The 24,798-nt window shown below is 33.6% G+C and overlaps 1 protein-coding gene across 1 annotated transcript in view; it reads left to right on the top strand.

Annotated features, from left to right (window-relative positions):
• The window catches only part of LOC112914100 (eyes shut homolog), a 1,106,577-nt gene that overhangs the window by 546,273 nt on the left and 535,506 nt on the right, over positions 1-24,798 (top strand). Inside the window, 1 exon segment of the mRNA XM_072749029.1 lies at positions 18,946-19,096. Coding sequence (XP_072605130.1) covers positions 18,946-19,096 — 151 coding nt within the window.

Genomic DNA, 24,798 nt, shown 5'->3' with positions numbered 1-24,798 from the left:
ACCAACGGAGCCACCCAGGTGCCCCCAGACATCAGATTCTACCATTTTTGAACATCAGTGTCATCATCTTTAACCCTGTTTATTCTCTAATACCTTCTCTTCTTCTTTTCATTTATTTACCCTACCACCTATCTACCACAACCGCCAACATTCATCCAGCACAATGAGATAGGCACAGTAGTAGATAAATGAAATGCTGACAGATACTTTTCTGCGTTCCCCAAGCCTAAATCTGATTCCTCATTCTTTATAAAGTCTTTAAGGAAAATTGCTTTATTTAATTTAAAAAATATAAATTTTCTTTTTTTTTTCTTTTTTAAAATTCCTGGGGTAGAATTTAGTGACTCATTATTTACATATAACACTTGGTGCTCATCACAAATGCTTTCCATAATACCCATCACCTATTAACTGTAATATGCTATTTAAGCATTTTCTTTAAAAATTATTTTTTAGGGACACCTAGGTGGCTTAGTTGGTTGAGCATCTTCCTTGGGGTCAGGACATGATCCCAGCGTTCTAAAGTCAAGCCCCTCATTGGGCTCACTGCTCAGTGGAGAATCTACTTCTCCCTCTCCTTCTGCCACTCCCCCTGCTTGTGCTCTCTTGCTCCTTTCTCTGTCAAATATATAAATAAAATCTTTTAATACAATTCTCTTTTATTGTAGATATGTTTTATTGTCAAATAATGATATCTTTTGTGTATTTAGGAAAATTACTAAAATCTTGCTTGCAAAATATAAAAGTAAATATAAAATATTTTTGTGAATATTGAAAAACAGATATCCTCTCTATATAGGAAAAACTTGGTATATATCCTTTAATTTCAGTTTATTAATCATATTTCTCTTTTTTTGAAGGTTTTATTTATTTATTTGACACAGAGAGATAGAGAGCACAGGCAGGGGGAGCAGCTGGCAGAAGGAGAGGGAAAAGTAGGTTTATCCCTGAGCAGAGAGCCAGATGCTGGGTTCTGGGATCATGACTTGGCCAAAGGCAGACACTTAACTGACTGAGCCACTCAGGCATCCCTTAATCATATTTTTCAAATCTATTTCTTTTTCAAATTTCTTTTATAATTTAGTAATGTGCTAGATTCCCTACTTTAATTCCTATAGATTTTATTTTACATATTCAGTATTTTATACATATGTATTGCTTTGTGACTTTCCTAAGTCAGTTTGTTTTGAATTTTTATTGCTATTGAAGGCAATATAGTCCCTGACATGATTTTTTGGGTTTACATTTGTCTATCTAACTTCACTTGTTCACTTCTGAGTCATCAGATCTTATGTATATCAAATTTAAACTATTAGAGAAACTTGAACCTTATTTCAGTAATTTGTGTTCTTCTTATTGCTGTAATTTTGTGCTTTATGGATTTGCAACATTTCCTCTGTACCACATTATTTAATAATCACTTACTCACTGACTTTGATGATAAACCGTCTCTTTTTAATTTTGTGAATAGTTGTGTTAATGTTTTTCTAAAATTTTATATCTGTCATTATAGCTATTATACTTAAGAATATAACTATGGCTTTTCAACTTCTCATTGGACAAGATTTAGTGTTTGGCGTTATATGCCCTCCACTAGCTTTTCCATTATTTTCTAAATATTAATTTGAAAACCATTTATTGATTTTACAGAACAGATTTTCTCCTTAAAATAAAACAATTTTTATTCAATTTTCAACTTCATTTGATACAGTTATTTAGACATTTTTGTGTACTTTTATAACTTCACATTTCATTAGCAGTCTTTTCCAAATGTAATTTTCTTATTTTGAATTTCTGTCTGCTAAATCATATTTCACCCATTGTGAACATATTCTCAACGGATGGCTTTGTAGACATTCTTCTTCATGTATGTATAGATATTCATCATAATTTTTATCTTATTAGCTGGATTATGTCATCTTCCTTTAATTTGCCTTATATCAAACTATTTCCTTTTATTGACTTCATGGTCACATTTATAAATTCTGTTAAGAACATTTTTATAATTATTTTCTTATGTTAAAAAATATTTTTATATCTTCAAATACTAAGTGTTCCTAATTTATAGCCTCAATTTAAATTAGGAACTATAACCTTTCTTTATAGGTACCACAGAGATTTTTGGTTTTGTTGTCCTCTCCTTGGCAGATGGAGGTTTATGTTTGACCAATTTTGGTTTGTAATCAAAGAGAAGTTGCACTCTATTTTGGCAGAGGAGATACAGTGGGTATGAAGGAAACACAGGACTTGCTCTTGCTGTAACTTACAGTTTCTTTGATGGAGATGATTGGGTAGAGAAGATTGCAAACCTAGAACAAAGGAGAAAAGTTAAATAACAATAAGCAAAAATAGTAGTAGACTTGTACAACATGATGAGAGCTGCTGTCATTGGTACTCACTCCTGAAAATTTATTTTCTGTGCTAGAGATCTGAATTAACTCAACAAGGAAAGAATTTTGACTGGGACAAAGAATATTGTTGGTATGCCTACTAGCATCAAGGACATCCCTCAGCATCATGAGTAGCCAGGTTCTCCATTTGACTGGCGTATGTTTCAAGAGAGAAAGCTAATGTAAGCTCCTGTAAGAATAATGCTGTATCCTCACAGGTTGAAATGTTGATCCTTATAGATGAAAGAGAATTTCAATTGGACAGCTCTTATCTAAAAACTCTTTAATATTTAGAGGTCAGGAAAATGAGGAGGAACCAGAAAAGGAGAGAGAGAGAATGAGTTACTAGTGAAATAGAAACCAAACAAGAGAAAAATGTGTTCAGAGAGGGAAGAAAATGTTTCTGGAATGAAGGATGTCATCTGAGACATATGCTGCAGCTGTTGAGTAAGATGGGTAATGAGAAATGGCCATTGGGTTATCAGTATGGAGGGAAAAAATAAGCTAACAAAAATAATTTCATAAAAGCCCGATGGGAGTTGGTAAAGACAGAATGGGCAGGAAACAATTATAAACAGTTAATATAAACAATTCTTGGGGAATTTTGCTATAAAGGGATATTTCAAACTAAAGAAATATGTGGAGGAGAAAAATAGTCAAGTCTCTTTTTTAACATCAAAGATACTAAAGCATACTTGTATGCAGCTGAAAGTAATATACTACAGGGAAAAACAATTGATAAAGTGGGAAAAAGAGGAAACAATAGCAAGCATAATACTATTGAACAACTAAAATGCATCTCTGCATTTTGGGGTGCTATTGGGGATCCAGTGGCTCTCATTCTATTGCTAATAATATTCCCGTGTATTTATGAGGATGATTTTGTGCTTTGATTCTGGATGGTTAAATTTAAATCTTTCCACTTTATTAACATTTCTAACCATTTAATTTTGATTGGGTGGACACTGACCACCAATCCTATTGTCAAGCTCCCCCCTTCCCCCCCCTTTTTAAATAGAAATTTAAAAGGAAAGGAGGTATGAGACAAGTATTTATGCCCATACTTATTGCCTGTATTCTCCCAAAGTTAAACTTTGTCATATGTCTTATTTGATATACCTTTATTGTGTTATCATTTTTTTTCTCTAGGATGCTCTTTTTTTTTTTTTTTTTTTTTTTAATGATAGTCACAGAGAGAGAGAGAGAGGCAGAGACACAGGCAGGGGGAGAAGCAGGCTCCATGCACCGGGAGCCCGATGTGGGATTCGATCCCGGGTCTCCAGGATCGTGCCCTGGGCCAAAGGCAGGCGCCAAACCTGTGCCACCCAGGGATTCCCTGCTCTCCTGTTTATCCCCATTCAATGCACTAATATGTAGACTCACTGTTCTTTAGCTTTTAAAGACTTAAGACAGTCAATATTTTTCTTTTTTAGAGAGATTTTATTTATTTATGAGAGAGAGAGAGAAAGAGAGCTCAATTGTGGGGGGAGGGGCCAAGGGAGAGGAAGAAGTAGGTTCCCCACTGAGCATAGCAAGGGACACGGAGCTTACCCCCATCCCAGGACCCTGGGATCATGACCTGAGCCAAAGGCAGACCTTTAACTGACTGAGCCACCGAGGTGCCCCAATATTTTTCTTAAAATTGATTATTCTTTATGCTGGCATATAATCAGGATTTAAAAAAATTACTACCTAATTGAAAAGTTTGAGTTTCTAAAAGTCTAATGTTTTTTCACTTAACACAAAAGTTATAGACTTTTGTCTGAAAAAAAAAAATGTCCCTGAACAGTGACAGCTTATTACTGTAGTAGCAGGGAGTACATAGACAAGGAAGAAAAAACAATATATCCACATCAGAGTTAGTGTATCACATTTCAGTTTATCCCAGGTATTGGTGAGATTTAGTGTGTTTTGTCACGTCATTCTGAAAGACAAAGAATTTTTCATGTTTTGTAAAAATAATACGAACATCCCCTCTCCCCCTACACACAAAAGGCTTTGGCTTTTTAAGTTTAAATATATGATAATTTAAAAAAATATGATAAAAGACCATGGCTTAAAGCCATATAATGTAAAAATTTGTTTTCATTTAAATCCTACTAAAATTGTCTTACAATGGCAGTAATTATTAGCCTTCTCTCCCCCTCAAAGACCACTGGAGTTTTTGCTTCAGTTGAAGTAAACAGTTCATTGGACATAAAAATTCCAGTAATGGCAAGTTAGCAATGAGACATATTTCCAATTAATAAAAACTTGAAACTAGATATAGTACAAATTACATTCAATCTTTGATATATTTCTGAGAACTCACTCCATGGTAAAAAAAACACAATGAATCAGATTTGTGTGTGTTTGTTTGTGTGTGTGTGTGTGTGTGTGTGTGTGTGTGTATGATGAGTTTCTATTAGCCATCAGAAAATGCTCCCCAACATAGAATACTACTTTTTAGAGTCAAAGAGAAAATGTTAGCCAGGACCCCAGAATGCTATGTCAGTTCACAGGCTCATGGGTCCCACCACATTAAGTTATATCCTGAATCTTCATTTATTGGTATTAACATACTCTTGAGAGTTTATGAATGCCCTAGTTTGGAAAATTGTGATTTTTCTAATAGTGGTTCAACTGTGGCTCCCTCCACTGATAGAATCACTCCTTACTCTAAATGGACAGTGCTGGATTTTCTAAATACCAGGCTATCTAAAATGAAATCTAGCCCCACCAAATGAACTTGCTTTTCCCCCTTTTGGTTTCCAAATAAATGCTAAGAGCAGTTGCATGGTAAATGTCTTTTTAAAACAATTCAGGTGTATCAAAATGTGCATAAATGCACTTAAGACCCTACAGACCCAGCAACATATAACTATGGTAATTGTGGTCAGCTACCCTCAGTAAGGACTGAGTATCTCCTAACTTTATTAAGACCTCGTTTTATTTTCTTCTTCCTACACAGTTACAAATAACAACAGAAGTATTTTTTTCAGATCTCCTTTTTCAAAATATGGTTTTTGTGAAGTTTTTGCAACCAAGGCCCAATAACAAGGCCCAAGGTACAGTCTGTTTGTGACCACCTCCTTCCAAGATCCTATTGTTTGCCCAAACTCTCACCATCTCCCTCCTGATAGAGTTGGTTCTGTGTTTTGCTAGATTAAACTTCCAGCTCATTTCTAAAAAGGGAAAGTAATATTCTCTGTACCTCACAGATAGCACAGTGTATAAATTCTGTTTACTTGGGCACCTGGGTGGTTCAGTCAGTTAAGCGTCTGCCTTCGCTCAGGTCATGATCCCAGGGTCCTGGGATGGAATCTCACATTGGGCTCCCTGCTGAGCTCCCTGCTTCTCCTCTACCTCTCCTCCCACTCATTCTCTCTCTCTTTCTTCTCAAATAAATAAATAATATCTTTAATAAATAAATAAATTGTTTTTTTCTGTCACAGAGAAATGAATATATGCTGCATGGGGCTTTCTACAAGGGACTAACTCAGCATTAGAACACCCTGAGGTGCCTGGGTGGCTCAGTTAAACATCTGACTTTGGCTCAGGTCATGATCTCAGAATCCTGGGATCAAACCCTGCATCAGGCTCTATGTTCTGCTTGTCCCTCTCCCTCTGTCCCTCCCCACTCTCATGCTCTTTCTCAAAAATAAACAAATTAAAAAAAATATTATGTAAGAGCACCCTATCTTGGAATTTACATTATCTCTGCACCCAGGCTTGGGCTCAGGTCTTGGAATCATTATACTCTTAGACATACTAAAGATCACCCCTCCTTTAAGCTCTCAGCTTAGTACAAAAGTTATAGGAACCTATTTTAGGGTACCTGGGTGGCTCAGTCAGTTAAGTGTCCATCTCTTGATTTTAGTTCAGGTCATGACCTCAGGATTGTGAGATTGAGCCCCATGTCAGGCTCCACACTAGCATGGAGCCTGCTTAAGATTCTCTCCCTCCCTTTCCTTTATATATAATTACTGCTATATCCAGGCTATTAAACCCAGGTTACCCAGTTTACAGAAAAGAGACACTAACCCACATTGTTGTGACTTCCTCCAGTTCCTTTCTCTTACAAAGCAGTTATAATCGCACTTCTGTTTTACATCTTTAGATCCTACAGGTCTTGTCGAAAGCATTGTGTTTCAAACACAGTAATGAGAAAATATTATTAACTATTCTCCATTTGCTTTTCTATAAAACTTTTTTCTTAATCCAAAGAATTAGAACAGAAATCATATTCCAAAGATAGTTTCTATTAAAACTCTGTTATATATTACTTTTTAAAAAATTATGTGATGAGTGTATAAATATATATTTATATGCTTATACTATATAGTGATATTTAAAGTTGTTATCTAATTTTTAAAACCAGCATATAAAAAACAATTTGAAGACAATTTCCTTTCCTGTAGCACTTAATCTGGTTTAACATCTCAGGTGAGGAATTAGAACCCTTCTTTCTCTTTCAGCGCCAGGTATGTCAGGATGTTCCAGCATCTCTCTATTTTGCTGTTTTAAATATTACCTCCCATGATAACTGATGAAGCCTTTCTCTAAGAGTCAATTCCAATTTAAAGAACACTTTAAGAATGAACCAGGGTTTTGAGTTTGGCTATATGCAGCCAATATAACTGAAAGCTAAAATTTTATGGTTCAAATCATCAATTTTCATTTCAATTTTATTGTCCATCTTCAACTTATCTGAAAGAATGGTCATAAGTATGATTTCTGAGTCTGAAGTTGCTGCAATTTGAGACCCTATAAATATAGATGTCATTGTGATGATGGATTTAATGCTACACTGGGTTTGCCTAAACAAGTCTTCCCAGAGCAGCTTTTGTCTGATGGATGATGAAACCCAATTGCTCATGAAACTTTATTGTTTGCTGTGTGTTTTGGTGAGTGCCCACACATGTCTGTGTGTTTTTGATAGAAGTGAACCTTCATCAGCCATTCTCAAATATATTATCCTTTGATTTCCATGGATCTCATATGACTCTTCATAACTAGTCTCTTGGGCACATGTACATATTGCAGAGGTTCATCATTACATCTATATGATGGCTTGCCTCTCTACTTTTCCCCTTGGTATATCAGAGGAAGTCAAACAAAGCAGCATGGTTGGGCAGCCCTGGTGGTGCAGCGGTTTGGCTCCACCTACAGCCTGGGGTGTGATCCTGGGGACCCGGGATTGAGTCCCACATCGGGCTCCCTGCATGGAGCGTGCTTTTCCCTCTGCCTGTGTCTCTGCCTCTGTGTGTGTGTATGTGTCTATGAATAAATAAATAAAATCTTAAAAAAAAAAAGAAACAAAGCAGCATGGTTTTGGAATCATGGATCAAGAAATCCCAGCTGTTGAGCCATTAGTAGTGGTTTTGGACAAGTTGTTCTACCCAGACCTCTGAATCCTGATTATCTCAGATGTAAAATAGGGATAATAATGTTTACAGTAAGCAAGATAATGCAATACAGAACACTTAATATATCTATTATGGGTGAATAAGGAAAGGATGACTAAGTTTCACCTAGAATATATGGTAGTAATAAATGTCTGGGTGAGCTAGATCTCTGCATTTCAACAGACTTCTATTGAATAGTTTATTTTTCATAGTTCCTTGAACATTCTTTTTCTCAATTTAGTGTCATTTAAGTAGTTTTTTGTTTTTCCTCAATAGTTTTCTGTTGATAATAATATCACTTTTATTAAATTACCTAGTCCATTGTTTTATTAATATTCTCTACCAGTATTTTTTATAATAAATTTAATTTTTATTGGTGTTCAATTTGCCAACATACAGAATAACACCCAGTGCTCATCCCGTCAAGTGCCCCCCTCAGTGCCCGTCACCCATTCACCCCCACCCCCCGCCCTCCTCCCCTATTCTCTACCAGTATTATCCTTAATTCATGCAATCTGTTCTTTGGTAAGTGCATTTCTTTTATTCACAACTACGTATAGTTTAAATCTAACTTTAGTCTAGAAAACAAAAATTATTTTGTATATGATATATAAATAAGATTATGGGCTTATCCACTTTTTGACCCAGAGTTAAACAATAAATTCAGAGCAAAGCAACTAGAATACTGATTCTTTGAAGACAGGAGGACACAACTGCATACAGAGCATAAAAGGAGAGGTAAGGTAAAGCAAGAGAATTACAGGTTAAAAACCCTTCCAGAGAAAAGAGCGAGTTTAAGATGATCTAACCTGGAGTGAAAGAGAGAAACAGACTTCCAATTTAACAACATTCTGAACAAACAAAATATTATGGATTAACTATGTGCCCACAAAATCCCTATGTTGAAATCCTAACCCCGAGTACCTTAGAATGTGATTGTATCTGGAGATAGGGCCTTTACAGGAGGAATTATGGTTCAATCTAGTTATATGGGTGGGCCCTAATCAAATATAACCGATATCTTATTAGAAGAGGAAGAGACACCAGAAATGTGTGTGCCAAGAGAAAAGGCCATAGATACAGGGAGAAAGCCAAGGTAAACCAAAGAGTGGGCTCTCAGGGGAAACCAAACATGCTAACACCTTGATCTTGGATTCCCAGCCCTTAGGTCTGTGAGGAAATAAATTCTTGTTGTTTGTTTAAGCCCTCCAGTCAGTGGTATTTTGTTATGGCAGACCTAGGAAACTAAAACATCAAACAAAAGTAATCAACCAAACAAAAAAGCATTTATAGGGTGTCTGACTTACTTTTTCAAACACTCAAGTTTTCTATCTGACAGTCAAAAGATGTGTGGATTTATACACATTTTTACCATTAAACTTGCAATGGAGTATCAAAAAAGTTAAACAGACTTGCCCATTTCTCTAATCCTGTTTTCCTGCCAACATTCCCACACATACAGATTGTGCTCCAGTACCCCCAGGTTTTCTTTCAATTTGTCCAAGTCCTCCTTGTGCCCTCAGGGGCTTTTGTTTATGATGTTGCCTCTGCCTGGCACATTCTTACCTTATTCTGCTGGTCTACTGATAGCTGCTTATTTTTCAGTTTTCATCTCAAATCTTCCGTGAGAATTTGTTTCCTGACATCTCAGTTTAAATCAACCCCCCAACTCTTTTAAGTGTGTTGATGCTTACTTTATGTCATCCTCTCTCTGGGGATTTGAATTACAAAATATGGCACTAATGCTGTTTTGTCAATCTTGTATGCTAGTGTGGACTGTCTTGCCTGACACATAATAATATTGAAAAATACCTGTATGACAAATTAAGAGTAAATGTCTCCTAGATAAGTGATGAACCTGACAGTCAAAGGAATTCTTTCTGACTCCAAAGTCCATGCTTTCCCTCTTTCTTCTTAAAAGTGTGTGTGTATACATATTTTGTATACATTTATATCAAATTTATATATTTATTTATATACTGAGCAATTTAGGAAAGGAGCAGGGAACAGAAGTAATGTAGGTATTTCCAAAATGAAATTCAAATGAGGAAACTGCATATATGGTATCAGGTAGCTACGGTGCCTCATTTTCTCTTCCCCCCTCCCAAATAAAAGATACAGCAGAATAATCTGGAAACCCCAGTGACATTTCCTGAGGCAAATAGGCTTTATGAATAATTGTGGAACTGCAACTAGATTAAACTGAAAATGCCCACCAATATGTTGAGCTTTGTGGAACTTAATTCTGTAACTAATCTGACTACAGACTTACTCTCTAAATTCTCATAATGAAATTGTTAGAACTCTTTGAAAGTGTGATTTGTTGACTAGCCCCATAAAAAATGTTAGGTATATACTTGCAGTGTAAGTCATACACGAGCTCCCAATGTCTCTGAAACTCCAAGGGCAAATTTTTGGATTTGGGAATGAAAGGAGGTTCTCTGAGGATGTTTCATATCACTTTATACATTTCCTTTTTTTTTTTTTTTACTTTATACATTTCCATCTGCTTTTTGATCCTACCCTTATTTCTCTGAATAAATGGACTTTATCACTTCCACTTTTGATATTTTCTTGAACAGTTTTAAAGGCAGTCACAATGTAACCAAAGATTTTCTGAGAGATTGCCCATGGTAGAAATTAAGGTACCACTATATAAACTCTCTTTAAAACTAATAAATTATATTTCACAATTATTCTGCTGGCTTACTTTATCCTTTTAATATTTCAGAAAATAAAATTTTAAAGACACATTTTATGAGTATTCAGAAGTTATGAATATCATACTTAAAATATTTATATAATTTTACCAAACTAAGGTCTAAATGTGTGCTAAATTAATCTAACTTAGGAGGTTTTATTAGTGTTCTTTTTCTAAAGTAGATATTTCATCTTAAGGAATTATGCCTAAAGTGGCTAATTGCTCATAATGATAAAGATAATAATTAGATATTTTGTTCCTGATTAAATTTAATCAGTGATCTTAGTATCTAATAATCTAATGTCAATTATATAGTATTGAGTATTGTTTTACAGACCCTGAAATATAATTTAATTAGAGCCACTATAATTAATATAGGATATTAAGCATATCACTGTTTTTAATCTCAATTATAAATGCAAAAATATACTTAAAAATCCATTTATCTGGTGCAAAGATCAGAAATTTTAGCAGGGAACAGTCTTTCAAAAGAATCATGACATGATGTGGAAAAATATTTGTTGCAGATAATAACATAAAGGTAAAAACAAATTTATCTTAAGGGCGCCTGGATGACTCAGTTGGTTAAGTGTGTGATCTTGGTTTTGGCTCAGACCATGATCTCAGTGCCATGAGATCAAGCCCTGTGTGGGGCTCCAATGTTCGGAGTAGAATCTACTTAAGATTCTCTCACCCTTTCCCTCCACCCCCTCCCTGCTCACATACTCACTCTCTCAAATAAATAAATAAAATCTTTTTTTTTAAATTTTTATTTATTTATGATAGTCACAGAGAGAGAGAGAGAGAGAGGCAGAGACACAGGCAGAGGGAGAAGCAGGCTCCATGCGCTGGGAGCCCGATGTGGGATTCGATCCCGGGTCTCCAGGATCACGCCCTGGGCCAAAGGCAGGCGCCAAACCGCTGCGCCACCCAGGGATCCCAATAAATAAAATCTTTAAAAAAACTTTATTCACAATGTTCCAAAAGTATAAGCCCCAAAGAAAAATTGACTAGCATAATACTTAGAACTAGCTAGAAAACAATTCAATTACATGATATCTTCAATACTAAATTCAGAGCTTTTAGTTACTCTTTGCTCAGCTGCCCATAATTGTTAGAAAATCTGACTATGGCTCAATGAATGCCAACAGTTACTTTGCCAGTAGAAAGTCTCATGGGAAGAGGGATAATCCAATCCTAACATGGAGACCAGGGCCAGTCTATGGCCACAGTGGAAGTGGAATTTAAGTACCTGGCAGCTTGTGGGCTTCCTGACCACGACAAGGCTACTGCTGTAAAACCACCTTAAGGGAATAGTTGATGTATTTCTAGGAATACAATTGATGCTATAAACTAAAATGCAAAATTTATTTTTCTAAGGCCAGTAGGCCAATGCCTTAGTTTTATTAAAAAAAAATCAAAGATAGACAAATCATAACTCTGCCAAGAGTGAGGTTATTTTTTCACTGGAGAAACAAAGCAGTCACATAATGAGAGAACACACTACATAATTGAATGCAAAAAAGAATGGCACACTGTTGGTATTAGATGGTGAAGAGATCATTAAGACTGCAAATATTAATAACATATAGGTAATAAGTGAAGCTTAAGTAAGCTCTTAATTATGAGCAGCATTTAAATGGATGGAAGAGAAACCTTGGCAGGTGGAACAATGAGGAGACTTATCTAAATAATAGAAAATTCCTGTTGTGGAGCTGTCAGAGATATAGATAAATAAGAGCCTAAATTGGAGGGGTGGGTGCTTGGATTCCAGATAAAGATTTTTAGAATTAATATTTTTGGCAATAATTTACTTTCCAAAGTTTTAAATTGAAGAATTAACTTAATTTTTTCAAAGATGTTATGAGTGGAAGCTGGGTGCAATTCCATGTCCCCTGTGGAAACTACCTGAATAAATATTATAGGAATCAAATCCTCCTTCATAAAAGAAATATCCCCTATTTATTTAATTTGCTCTTAAAAAATCAATTTTTGATGAAACTTAATAAATTTCTTTTAAGCTAATTCACATAAAATATCCTTAGATATCAAGGGTGATTTGATCTGATATAAATAATTGTGTATTGGCATCAGGTATATGAATTAATGTTTATCTTTTATTTCTATTTATGTGAATAGACAGCTTAGGGATCTAAATTCTCCCTAAAAGTATAGTTATTTTGATTTTATAGTAACTTATTTATATGTTTATGGCTGATTAAATAAACTGGTGTTTTCAATGTGAATATGATAGTCTGTTAATGAGAATACACACATGTTCAGGTTCTGTGGTAAGTTTTAATCACTGCCAATTGAAAATGCTTTCATAAATATATGATAGAAATTAGTAATTTCTAAACCATGACTTTTATAATGCTCAAGAATAATCAGATGATAGAGTTAATGTCCAACATAATGAAATTTTACTATTTGCTGCCTCTTTAATTGTTTATTTATAAGATTGACCTATTCCATGTATTCCCTCTAGTCTTTTCTAGGACATGTTGAAGCTTAGAAATTGTTTCTGTATGATGATAGGCATGCACATAATAAAACAGTAGGTTACCCACATCTTTGTTTTCAGTATAGTTATTTGACCTTTCCTGGCATCTACCCTGAATACCTAAACATAATGAATAGAAGTTATGGCACACTAAACATTTCTTTCAGGTTCTAAGTAATGGAGAGTTGTTAATGATTACTATTATGTGAATACAAATGACAAATAAGAGCAATCACTGTAAGTTGGGGATAAGAACAGTTAAAGGTAGTTCAAACACCAGGAGTCTTGAAAATCTTCTATATATATATTTATAATTATGCAAAAAAAATGTTCTACTCATTTGACCTTTAAAGCACCCTGTGTACTGATTTTAAAGAAAGCATTAAAATCCTTGATGGAAAAATTTTACACTGCATGGTGTGCTAGGCAAACTGTATCATCAGCAAATGCTAAACAATAATGTTGTAAGACTGTTTTCTTACGTTCAGTCAATTCCTGTTAGATTCAATCGGACACAATCAAAATAGCATTGCCTCCACTCTAATGAGCCTAAGGGGAAAGATATGACTGCTGTTAAAAAGTGTGTCTCTTGAATAAAATAACAATCCTGCTATATGAAATATTAGAATTGCATTTTCAGCAAGGAAAACATGATGGTCTACATTGTTATAATGGAGGTGTATTTACTTTCATCTTTCTTCAGCTTAGCTGCCAACTCTCTGGAATATATGTATTAGAAAAGATAATATGCCGTCCTTGTATTCATTTACAGTGGGTAATTTATTTCAGAAATGATAATAGCTTTGAAAACAAGAATAACCCAATGTAGAATTTTAAGTATGAAAGAAAAATTCCCATATTTATCCAAAGGTGAAAGCCTACAAATTAGTACATGGATAATAGTGTTGATGGTGAAGCAGTTTACCCTTTGTGACAATGAATAGAAATTGTACATCAATAATAAAAACCATAATAAATTTTAGAGAAAAGCCTCAAAGTGATATTTTTATAAATAATCTCCTATCATGATATATGAATCTTTCCCTAATACTTTGAGTTCTTCTGTTTATTTATTCAGATCAGAAGTCATGGCGAGTTTATAGCCAAGAGTTGATAATCAGAGGCTAATCACCTAATCCATTACTGCTCATGCAGAGTACCTTTTTAAGGAACTAAACTCTATGAGCTAACACTAATTAAGAGAGGCATGTCTTGAGATTTTAACAAAAACTGTTATCATCTCCAGCTCCAATTAAAGAATCAAATTCCATACTCAGTTAACAGTAATACTGCTTCACTGGTGTAGTTAAAAGATAATATAAAAGATCTTTCTATACATTGGGTCAAGTAATTATCTCCGTACTCTCAGTACTGTTGGTACCAAAATCTGTATCAGTCAGGACACTACCAGAGAAACAGACCAAGTAGAAGATATATATTAAGAGATTTATTTCAAGGAATTGGCTTATGTGATTGTGAGGTTTGACTGGATAATACAAAGTCTGAGGGGCAGGCCTACAGACTGGAAACTTCTGGGTGGGACCTAGTGCTACACACCACAGGTGGAATTTCTTCTTCAAGGAAACTTCAATTGTGTTTTTTAAAGCCTTCCAATTGATTGGATGAAGTCCACTCACATTACGGAGGGTAATCTCCTTTACTTAAAGTCAACTGCATGTAGATATTAACCATATCTACAAAATGCCTTCACACCAACACCTAGATTAGTGTTTGAATAACAGGAGACTATAGCCTAGCTAAGCTGCCACATAAAACTAACTGTAACAGAGAGTAAATTGAGAAAAATTTTTGAAGAAAATTTAGTAATATATACATATTGAGAAAGCTTATATACTGCAGGTTAAATTTATAGAATTTTTCCTAAGAAAACAAATTGATGTGTTTATTAAGACGTATGAAACAGCCATATATTGTAGTTTTACAGAAAAGGGTGAAAAAAACTAAAAAAGATTTCCAAATACCCAATGGGTTGGACATTTTAGAACAAAGTACAAACATATGAACAATTACTATGCATTGACTAAAATTAATAGTTTGGAATAATATTAACAGACATAAATGTTTTTATTATTGAATTGACAAAGAAGGCAAATTCTGAAAGTTTATATGTTACATTCTCAAATTTGGAGAACATTCTATCATAACATGAAAGTTTTAAATCACAGGAACATTAATAATAGTTCCTTCTGGTAAATGCAAGTTATTGTGCTTTTCTATTTTTATAGTTTCAGCATTTTATGATATATTTTCTAATAAATATAATTAGAAAGAGTACAGTGCATGCTATCTTCAAAAGAAAAATGCTGTCATTCATTAAGCATCTATTTTATTTCAGATAATATCTTGTAAAACTGCTCATTGTTCAACACATACCATAGTATTTGCCACCTACAAGGCCCTGTTGGAGGTTTGAGGATGCAGGAGTAACATAACAAAGGCCTCTCTCTCCTCATGCTGTTGACATTGTAGTGAATGAACTATAATCTCAGTAGAGAATAACATGTTCCACATGCTCAAAGTAGAGAAGCTTAAAGATCTGGCATTGAACTGAGCTTTCTTTCTCAACTACAGACACACAAAGGCTTTAAAACTCTTCCAGCTTTCACCATCTCTCAAAATATCACATCTTTAATATCTATTATTCTTCCCTCTTCCTACCATAATCATCTTAATAACATGGAGATCAATTTTCCAGTATTTCTACCCTGCATTTGTGTGTTGTTTGTCCTGCACAACATAGAACCATCATGTATTAAATTAATATGTATTATATGTCATGTTTTCTCATTTTTATTCCGTAGTAAGATCCATAAGAATAAACACCACAGTTAAATCTGAACTAAGTACAGATATTTAATGAAGAAAAAAAGAAAATATTCTCATTAGAATAAAATATTCTAATTTATAATATAAATGCATATGTATGTGTATTTTAGACACAAAATTTAATGGAGTAAATTTCAAACCTCTTAATAGTTTTATTCAGTGATTCATGAATACAAAGTATTCAATCTAGCAGATAGGAAGGAGCTCCAAAAACCTATGCAAGGCAAAGGATTTTATAGGTAAAAAGGAACAGAAATAAATAAATTGTACTAGGCAGAAAAAAATAGATTGTTTATTCATTTTTCTTACAGGGGATGGCAGAGGATTATCAGGCAGATTACCTAGCTAATGCTAATCAGGCAATGGGTTGGTTGAAGGTCCCATTTCTGGGACCCCTGAAACTGTTCTTAAGTATTGGTTTGGTGACATGGGGGCTTAGCATAAATGAATCCATTTTGGATCCTTGTCTTTAAAAATTAGATGTTGGATAAATTATAATGAATATATATTTATATATATAAATTTATATATAAATATATAAAGTTTTATATATATTAAGCTATAAAGCTTTATAAATGAAAAGCTTTTTATAATATAAAGCTTTTATATTTATACATATATATGTATGTGTGTATATATATATATAAGTTACCTTTTCAGTTATTTAACCAAGGGCCAAAGAAATATGTTTGATAGTTTAATGGATTTCATTTGCTTAATGAAATATGGAAAATAAGTTCATTTACAAAGTATTAGTGAATAATTATTATTGCTATTTTTAAATAACACAAAACAGTAAAAATTGTTTTTCCAAACATTAAAATTTAAAGATTGATTGGAATAAAAGTAGATGTGGTTTTTATTTTTATCATTTAATGAGTAACTTCCTAGAAGCTGTATCCTCCCTAAGATATTTTTAACAACTTAATTGTAAGAAGTAATTAACCCAGAAAGCTTCTAGTTTGCTTCTAAATACAGAATCTAAGAATATCAAATGGGTTCTAAAAATGTTCAACACATTTTTCTCCCAAGTTCTTAATATACAAAACAGCATTGCCTTTTTAAAAACTTGCAAACTTTCTTTATCAAAGCATTAATATTATCTGTATGGCTATACCTGATCTTCGTTTTTTTTAACTGTGTATCACAATATAGATAGAAGGAGGCTTCAAAAAAAATCTCCAAAATTTTTTTAAGAAAAAAAAGTACATGCATCATAAACATGGTTTATTCAATTGTTCCTATTCTTTATTCACTCCATAAGTGCTTTAATGTGTGTATATTTGGGTGTGTGTATGTATTCACACATATAGAACAGACTGTCTGGGGTTATGAAAACATTACTAAAATCGAACATATGCTGGGCTATGCAGCCTAAGTGAATAAATTCCAAGTATTAGAAGCAGAGAATATTCTTTGAATAAGCTTGACTGAGCTTTTATAATATTTTATAATATTTTATAATATAAAAATAACCAGAAAATCCCTGTACAATTCTGAATAATTCTTGAACCAAAGGAAAAAATCACAATAGAAATTAGGAAATATTTTGAATTACATGACAAGAAAGAACTTTTTGTACATAGTGAATTTATTCTTAGGAAGAAGTTTACAATCTTGAGAGCATGTATTAAACACCCTTGAAACAAGAGAGTAAATTAAGTCCAAAGAAAGTAAAGAGAAGAAAATCATAAATATAAGAGCAGAAATTAATGGAGTAGAAAACAAACATGCAATGGCAACCATCCACGATACCGAAAGTGTATTCTTTGAAATTTGCTACTTCCAACCAAGATTGATCTGCTAAGCAAATAAGAAAAGGCATGAATAGCCTGTATCACAAGAAAGAGACATATCATTACAGTCCCAACACCAATGATATTTTTATTGGCAATAATATTTGGCAGAAATATATTTTATGCCAATATTTTTTATAAATAAAAGTATTTTATGCCAATACTTTTGAAATTCAGATCAAATGAAAATGTTTTAAGAAAAAATTTAATAAAATGGACATGATAATACATAGATAGCTGTATTTAAGAAATACATTGCATCCATGTTTAATACCTTCCTCAAAAAAAAACTCCAAGTCCAGATTATTGGACAAACATTCAAAAAACAGTGGACATAATTCACCACAATAAAGAGAAAAAAAGGAAAAAATGATATTTGATAATCTCAGTCAAAAACTGAACAGAGGGATGCCTGAGTGGCTCAGTAGTTGAGCACCTGCCTTCAGCCCAGGGTGTGATCCTAGAGTCCTGGGATTGAGTCCCACATTGGGCTCCCTGCATGGAGCCTGTTTCTCTCTCTGCCTGTGTCTCTGCCTGTCCCTCTCTCTCTCTCTCTCTCTCTCTCATGAATAAATAAAATCTTTAAAAGAAAAACAGTTGAGTTTTAAAAAAGAGCTGAACAAAGCTACAAATATTTGGATTTAATAAAAAGTCTCTCTCTCTCATGAATAAATAAAATCTTTAAAAGAAAAACAGTTGAGTTTAAAAAAAAAAAGCTGAACAAAGCTACAAATATCTGGATTTAATAAAAAGTATCAGTATTTCAGGCAGTGTAATATTGGTCCATTTTATTTTATTTTAAAATAAAAATTATTTTATATTATAAAATATTGTAAAAGCTCAATCAAGCTTATTCAAATTCAGGGGTAGAAATAATGGGTAGAAACAGAGTGCTTGGAAACATACACACACACAGACTCCTATAGGCAAAAGAGATAACCATATTTAAACCTAATTCTTTACATGTTTCACTCACACAGAAAATTTAACAATGTAGATAACTGAAGTAGAATGTTACACTCAAATGTCATTTTAGTCATGATGAGAATTATCTCTTAATTACCAAGATATATTTATTTCATTAAGTGATGGCCACAATTTGTTGTTCTGTCAAAATTTAACTTTGTATATATGTACTTAAAATATTAAGGGTTTCTAATTTAAAACAGATTAATCTACTTCTGGCTTTGTTGATTTTATGGTGAGATAATCTATGTACTTAAATATTTCTTTTTTTGTTAATATAAACTTAATTAATTGGTCAGACAAATGTTTATATAACATGCTAAAACCATATTTTTTTTTTCTTAAATGGTTGCAGGCAAGAATTTGATCCATGTAGAGCTGAACTGACTATTCTAGGGAGGACTATAAAATCAAGTGAATCTATGAATCACGTATCTGGAAAATCCTTGCCAGAATCAGGATCTGTCTTTATTGGTGGATTTCCATACCTTCATGGTGCAATCCAGGTATTTCTGTTGATATTTTAAAATATTTTTATTATGGGGGCACCTGGGTGGCTCAGATGGTTAAGTGTCAGACTCTTGATCTCAGCACGAGTCTTGACCACAGGTTCATGGGTTCAAGTTCTGCATTGGGCTCCACACTGGATGTGGAGCCTACTTAAAAAATATAGGTAGAAAAAATATAGATAGATAGATGATAGATAGATAGATAGATAGATAGATAGATAGATAGATAGATGATAGATATAGAGATATAGGTAGGTAAATATACAAAATATGTATTTATATTTAGGTGAATAATATATATTTTATATATAAATAATATATAGACTCTGTGTGGTGTCTGTAGAGAGAGATAATAAAAATATAGAAAGATATAGAGATATAGTTAGGTAAATGTATAAAATATATATATTTAGGTAAATACATATTATATGTAACTAATATATAGATTGTGTGTGTGTGTATATATATATATATACATATATATATATGAGTTTTTTTAACTCAACTGTTTTTCTTTTAAAGATTTTATTTATTTATTCATGAGAGACAGAGAGAGAGAGAGGCAGAGAAACAGGCACAGAGAGAAACAGGCTCCATGCAGGGAGCCCAATGTGGGACTCAATCCCAAGACTCTAGGATCACACCCTGGGCTGAAGGCAGGTGCTCAACTATTGAGCCACCCAGGCATCCCTCTGTTCAGTTTTTTGACTGAGATTATCAAATATCATACACACACACACACACACACACACATACATATAATCGTTTTATGAAAAAAGAAAAACTGGAAAACTGGAAAGTTTCCTGGTTAATGGAGCTATATCTTCATGGTTTCAAAAAGAAATTTGAAGCAATTCTACTAACATATGTGACTCCATCTATCCTACCAAAGTATGCTAAAAGTTTACTGTTCTCATTACACAGAAGTGCTCTGTATCAGGCAGTTTTTCCATCATATGGCTATACATGTGCAGTATATTTCATGATAATACTAAGTATATAGGCTTTTGTTCACTCCTATGCTAGTGATTTCGTTAAATTTATGAATGGGTTGGCTTAAGAACACACCACAAATCTGATTTCAGAAATGGAACTGTGACAACTGTTCCCAGACTCCACTTTATATGGGGTTACTAAAATGTAAAAATGTTCTCCCCAGAGTTTTGTGCATATGCCAATGCATCCTCTAAATTTTCCATTTAGATAAGCTTATTGTCTTCATTATTAACCTATATTTTTGGATAAGAGCTTGCATGCTGACTTAAGTGCTATTGATTATTGGTTCCATTTTGTATTGTTACAGAGACTTACTTTAAAAATTTAAGATTGCTTGTTAATCGTACCAATCGCTTATTACATTTATGAATCTTTTCTCTTACTTTACCATTGTACTTTACATATTTAAACGTGCTATTTTTATAATATTGGAAATCTAAATTTCTCTTATTTCAAAGCCCCACAAGTAATATAAATTAGGTATAAATCTCACAATATTATAAATGTTATGACTCTATTTTATGTAAATGTTATGACTCTATTTTATGTAAGCTAGAAAATTCCAAAACAATTATACATAAAGAACAAAAGTCACTTGCATAGTTGATGTGGCATATATGCCTTTAATAAAATAAGGGAATTCAGTCTGTAAGTATGCAGACATTATTTTAGATTTGCTTTTACTCCATTAAACTTTTGTGACTTTTTCTACAGTAATGTACTTCACTTGACTTTTTCCTAAACAACCTATAAGCTCTATAAAAGAGTAGAAATGTCTGTTTTGTTTACCTTTTTATATCTCAAGGTAAGGACAGTTTCTATCACATAGTAGATGTTCGATAAACATCTGGTATATGTATGATCAATTAAAGAATGGATGATAGGATTCTAAAAACTTACATAAATTAATCTTTAGTCATTTGTACTTGGGTTGATTTCTTCTTTCACAGCTTTATGTATATTTACTAAGTAAAAGATGAGATTTCATATAGAATTTAATTTTTATGGGCATACATGAATTAAATGCAGGTTCTCAAAACTCAAGAAGCTAATACTCTATTGAGGAGTACAGAAATGTCTCTAGAAAGTTAAGTATTTAGTTTAATAGAAATAAGAAAATACAAGATAATAGAGAAAAATAGAAATTCCTGGGGGAATAAGGGAGTTTGTCAGTAGGCAAAGATGTGAGGAGTGACCAGGTGTCTACCAGGTAAGTAATATGTAGACTGTCATTCCAAGCAGATGGAACATCATACACATAGGCTTAGGTATCAGACAAACTTAGGAGAGGAGGAGTAGGAATAGAAATAACTCATTATTGTAGCGGCATAGAGTTTGGTATGAATTGATCAGGAGGAAACTTGTTGGAAAAGTGAGCAGGCGCCTGAGCATAATGGATCCTGTATAAAATGAGAAATATTGTATATTTTAATAGTGGTGCCTATAAAAGCCATTTAAGAAGTTTGAGCAAGGAGTGATCTGATGTAGTTTTCACCCTGCTAGCAGCTGGAGTGTAGGATTGGAGGGGTCTAGACTACAGGTCAAGAATTGGTAAAGTTAGGTAATAGGAATAATTAAACAAGAAATGGTATTGTAACAATAAGGGTGAGAGGATGATTATGAAAACTATTGAACTTGTAAATAATTACAGGAAAAAAAAACAGAAAAATTGGAATTTGTATGACCAGTATAGCTTATATAAGTAGGGAATTTATAGTGTCTTACTTCAGATGGGGATCATAAGATTATTTATGAAGATGGCAAGTTCATTTTTGCATTTACATTGATTTTGGGCAAATATAATTTTCAAATATTTACCAGCTGGTTTGCCATGAACATTGTATCAGTACATGTCTGCTACATATCATCCTATCAATGGGGCATTGTGATATACAGTAAGTTATTTGAAATTTGAGCCTTGAGTTCTTAAGTGATCCTGACTGTATGGCTATAGGAGTCTTTATACAGGTGATAATGAAAGCAGCAATCACTGATTGGACTGATTTTGTAGGATGGGAGAAGACAGAGCTAATGGTCTGTCTAATTGGGGCTAATGGGGATCAGTAGCCAATGAGAGGGCTAAAGAAGAAGGGCCCCAAAAAGTGATTAGAGTCGAGAAATTGGTAGTGGCACAAGGGGAAAAAATACTTTCACAAAAACCAAGGACTGAATTTCCAAAAGGAGTATACGTTCAACACCAAAGCTAAAAAGGTCAACCAGCAGTTTCAGGAGAACAATAAGAATAGAAAAATAAATTATTACTTTTTGAGGAAAAATAAATGGAATAGAAGAAGCAACAGATATTTGATTACTTTTTCTAGAAGCTTGTTAATAAAAAGAGAAAGGTGTAGGTATCTAGGGGAAGACAGAGGATCAAAGTAAAGTTGCAGAAATAGATAATAATAATTTACTATATTCAGAAGACTTCTTCTCCTAAAACCTATTTAGAAAGGATTGGCATTAATTAAGGGAATGTCTCAGTAAAAATGTGGTTTTCATTCTGTGATGTAGAAGAACTGGACATTTGTCACAATCAGATTTAGAGAAATATCAATGTGTAGACCAGTGAAGTTATCTGGAAATTAAAAGAACTGCCTACTAAGCAGTTTTCTTCTTCTTGTTAAATATGCTGTATTTGAAAGATTTTGTGTCAGTCCCTTATTGATTTTTTATTCTTTCCATATACTGTCAGTATGTCACAGTAACTGTGTATGTGTGTGTGTATGTGACATTCACTTATATTGCTATGTAAAAAATGATTGATACAAGCAAAATAGAAAAAGTATCTATATGATAGTACTTAAAGAGAAATCATATGATGAAAACAGAAAAAAAACTTTGTGTACCTGTTTCTGTGCAGTACAGCCCCTTTGAATATCTAAGCATCATGCAGCCTCTAACTATCTAATTATTGTGTTCTGATTAAGAGCTGCTGTTTAAGCACAGTGGGTTGTCAGTGCTCAGAAAATTAAAAACAACAGGTTTGCAGTATTAAACACTAAGAAATAGAACTATAGTTGAGTCTCAAGCCAGTAAGTACTAAGTTACACTTACTCTCTTTCCTGTAAGTTTCCAACATCTTTTTTTTTACTGGCCAGATGCCTTCCACGTAATAAGAGTTCCTAATCCAATGTGTATATGTTGACAGGTTGTTTAATGCTTCCTTTAACAAAAACACACAGAGCTCAGTAGGGAGGAGAGAATCAAACAGTTAGGCACTTTCAATTTTGTCCCTGAAGTGTGAAAAATTCTGTGTCCCCTGAGGAGGACTATAAATGATAACTTCCGGAGTCCGAGAGTAAATGCCCCCTCTCTGGTGGTAGGAGAACACTTCCCTTGGTAGTGCTTTAATTGTTTTATACTTTTCAGTGCTTTCCCTCCTGCTTTTGGGTCTAAGTTGCATAAGGACACCAAGCCTTAATTCGTTAATAAATGCAGGCCAAGTTACAATGGTACCAGCTATTCTCTTTGCTAAATATAAAAGGAAATAAGATAATTTATATATATAAGATAATTTTATATATGTAAAATTGTTAAGCCATTAGTGGATTTTTTTCTTTCTACAAAAAAATTGTTACATAAAAATGTTCTATGACGATGCCAAGTTCTTCTCTTTCACATTCAGGTCATCACTAATATTAAAAAACAGAATTTACGATAGCATGTACTCTTATATAGAATAGGAATTTAAAAAAAGACTTTATTTGATACAGAGAGGGAGATAGATAGAGAGAGAGAGAAAGAGAGAGAGAGAGAGTGGCAGAGACACAGGCAGAGGGGGAAGCAGGCTCCATGCAGGGAGCCAGACATGGGATTTGATCCCAGGTCTCCAGGATCTCGCCCTGGGCTGAAGGTGGTGCTAAACCGCTGAGCCACCCGGGCTGCCCAGGATGGGAATTTTTAAAGACTAAGTGACTAACTTAATTCATTTGGGCTGCCACAACAGAAGTACCTTAGAATGAGTGACTTAAACAACAAACATTTATTTTTCAAAGTTATGAAGACAGAGGTCAAAAGATCATGGTGCTGATAGATTGTAGTCTGATGAGGGCTCCTTTCCTGGTTCATAGACAGCTGTCTTATGCTACTCCTCACATTGGCAGAAGGATTGAGAGAGTTCTCCAGGATCTCTTTTATAAGGGCACTAATTCCATTCATGAGGGCTCTACCCTTAGGACCTAGTCACCTCCCAAAGGCCCTACTCCCTAATACCAACATATTGGGGATTAGGATTTTAACATGAATTTTAGGGGGACACAAACTTTTAGTTCATAACGGTCATTGATTCAAGAATCCAAATACTCATTTAAATTTTTAACTTAATTTTTAATTTCAACATAATAGAGGAATTCAATAATTATTAAAATTTTAAGTGAATCCCTTTGGAAAACAAGAACACTTTGGTAAGACAAGTATTATATATTTTTTATATATTTTTAAAACATTGATTTACATATCCAATAATTAATCTGCTATAAACCCATTCACTTTTACAAAGAAACCAGTCAATCATTAGCCATAAAAATCTTTTAGTCAAAAAAGTTACTGTTAAATTAATGATCTAACACATAATGACAGAGTCCTCCTTTGGAAGTTGTGATTGATTCCTGAAGAATAAAGGGAAAAAAATCACCTCAGTTGTCTATATTTCCCTTTATGTCAGAATATTTTGGTAGCTTGTATTGCTCATCACCGTTCAGTAT

The sequence above is a fragment of the Vulpes vulpes genome, chromosome 1 (assembly GCF_048418805.1).
Source record: "Vulpes vulpes isolate BD-2025 chromosome 1, VulVul3, whole genome shotgun sequence".
NCBI classification, from domain to species: domain Eukaryota; kingdom Metazoa; phylum Chordata; class Mammalia; order Carnivora; family Canidae; genus Vulpes; species Vulpes vulpes.
The sequence above is the reverse complement of the archived record's forward strand: the minus strand, read 5'-3'. Positions and strand labels throughout refer to the sequence as shown.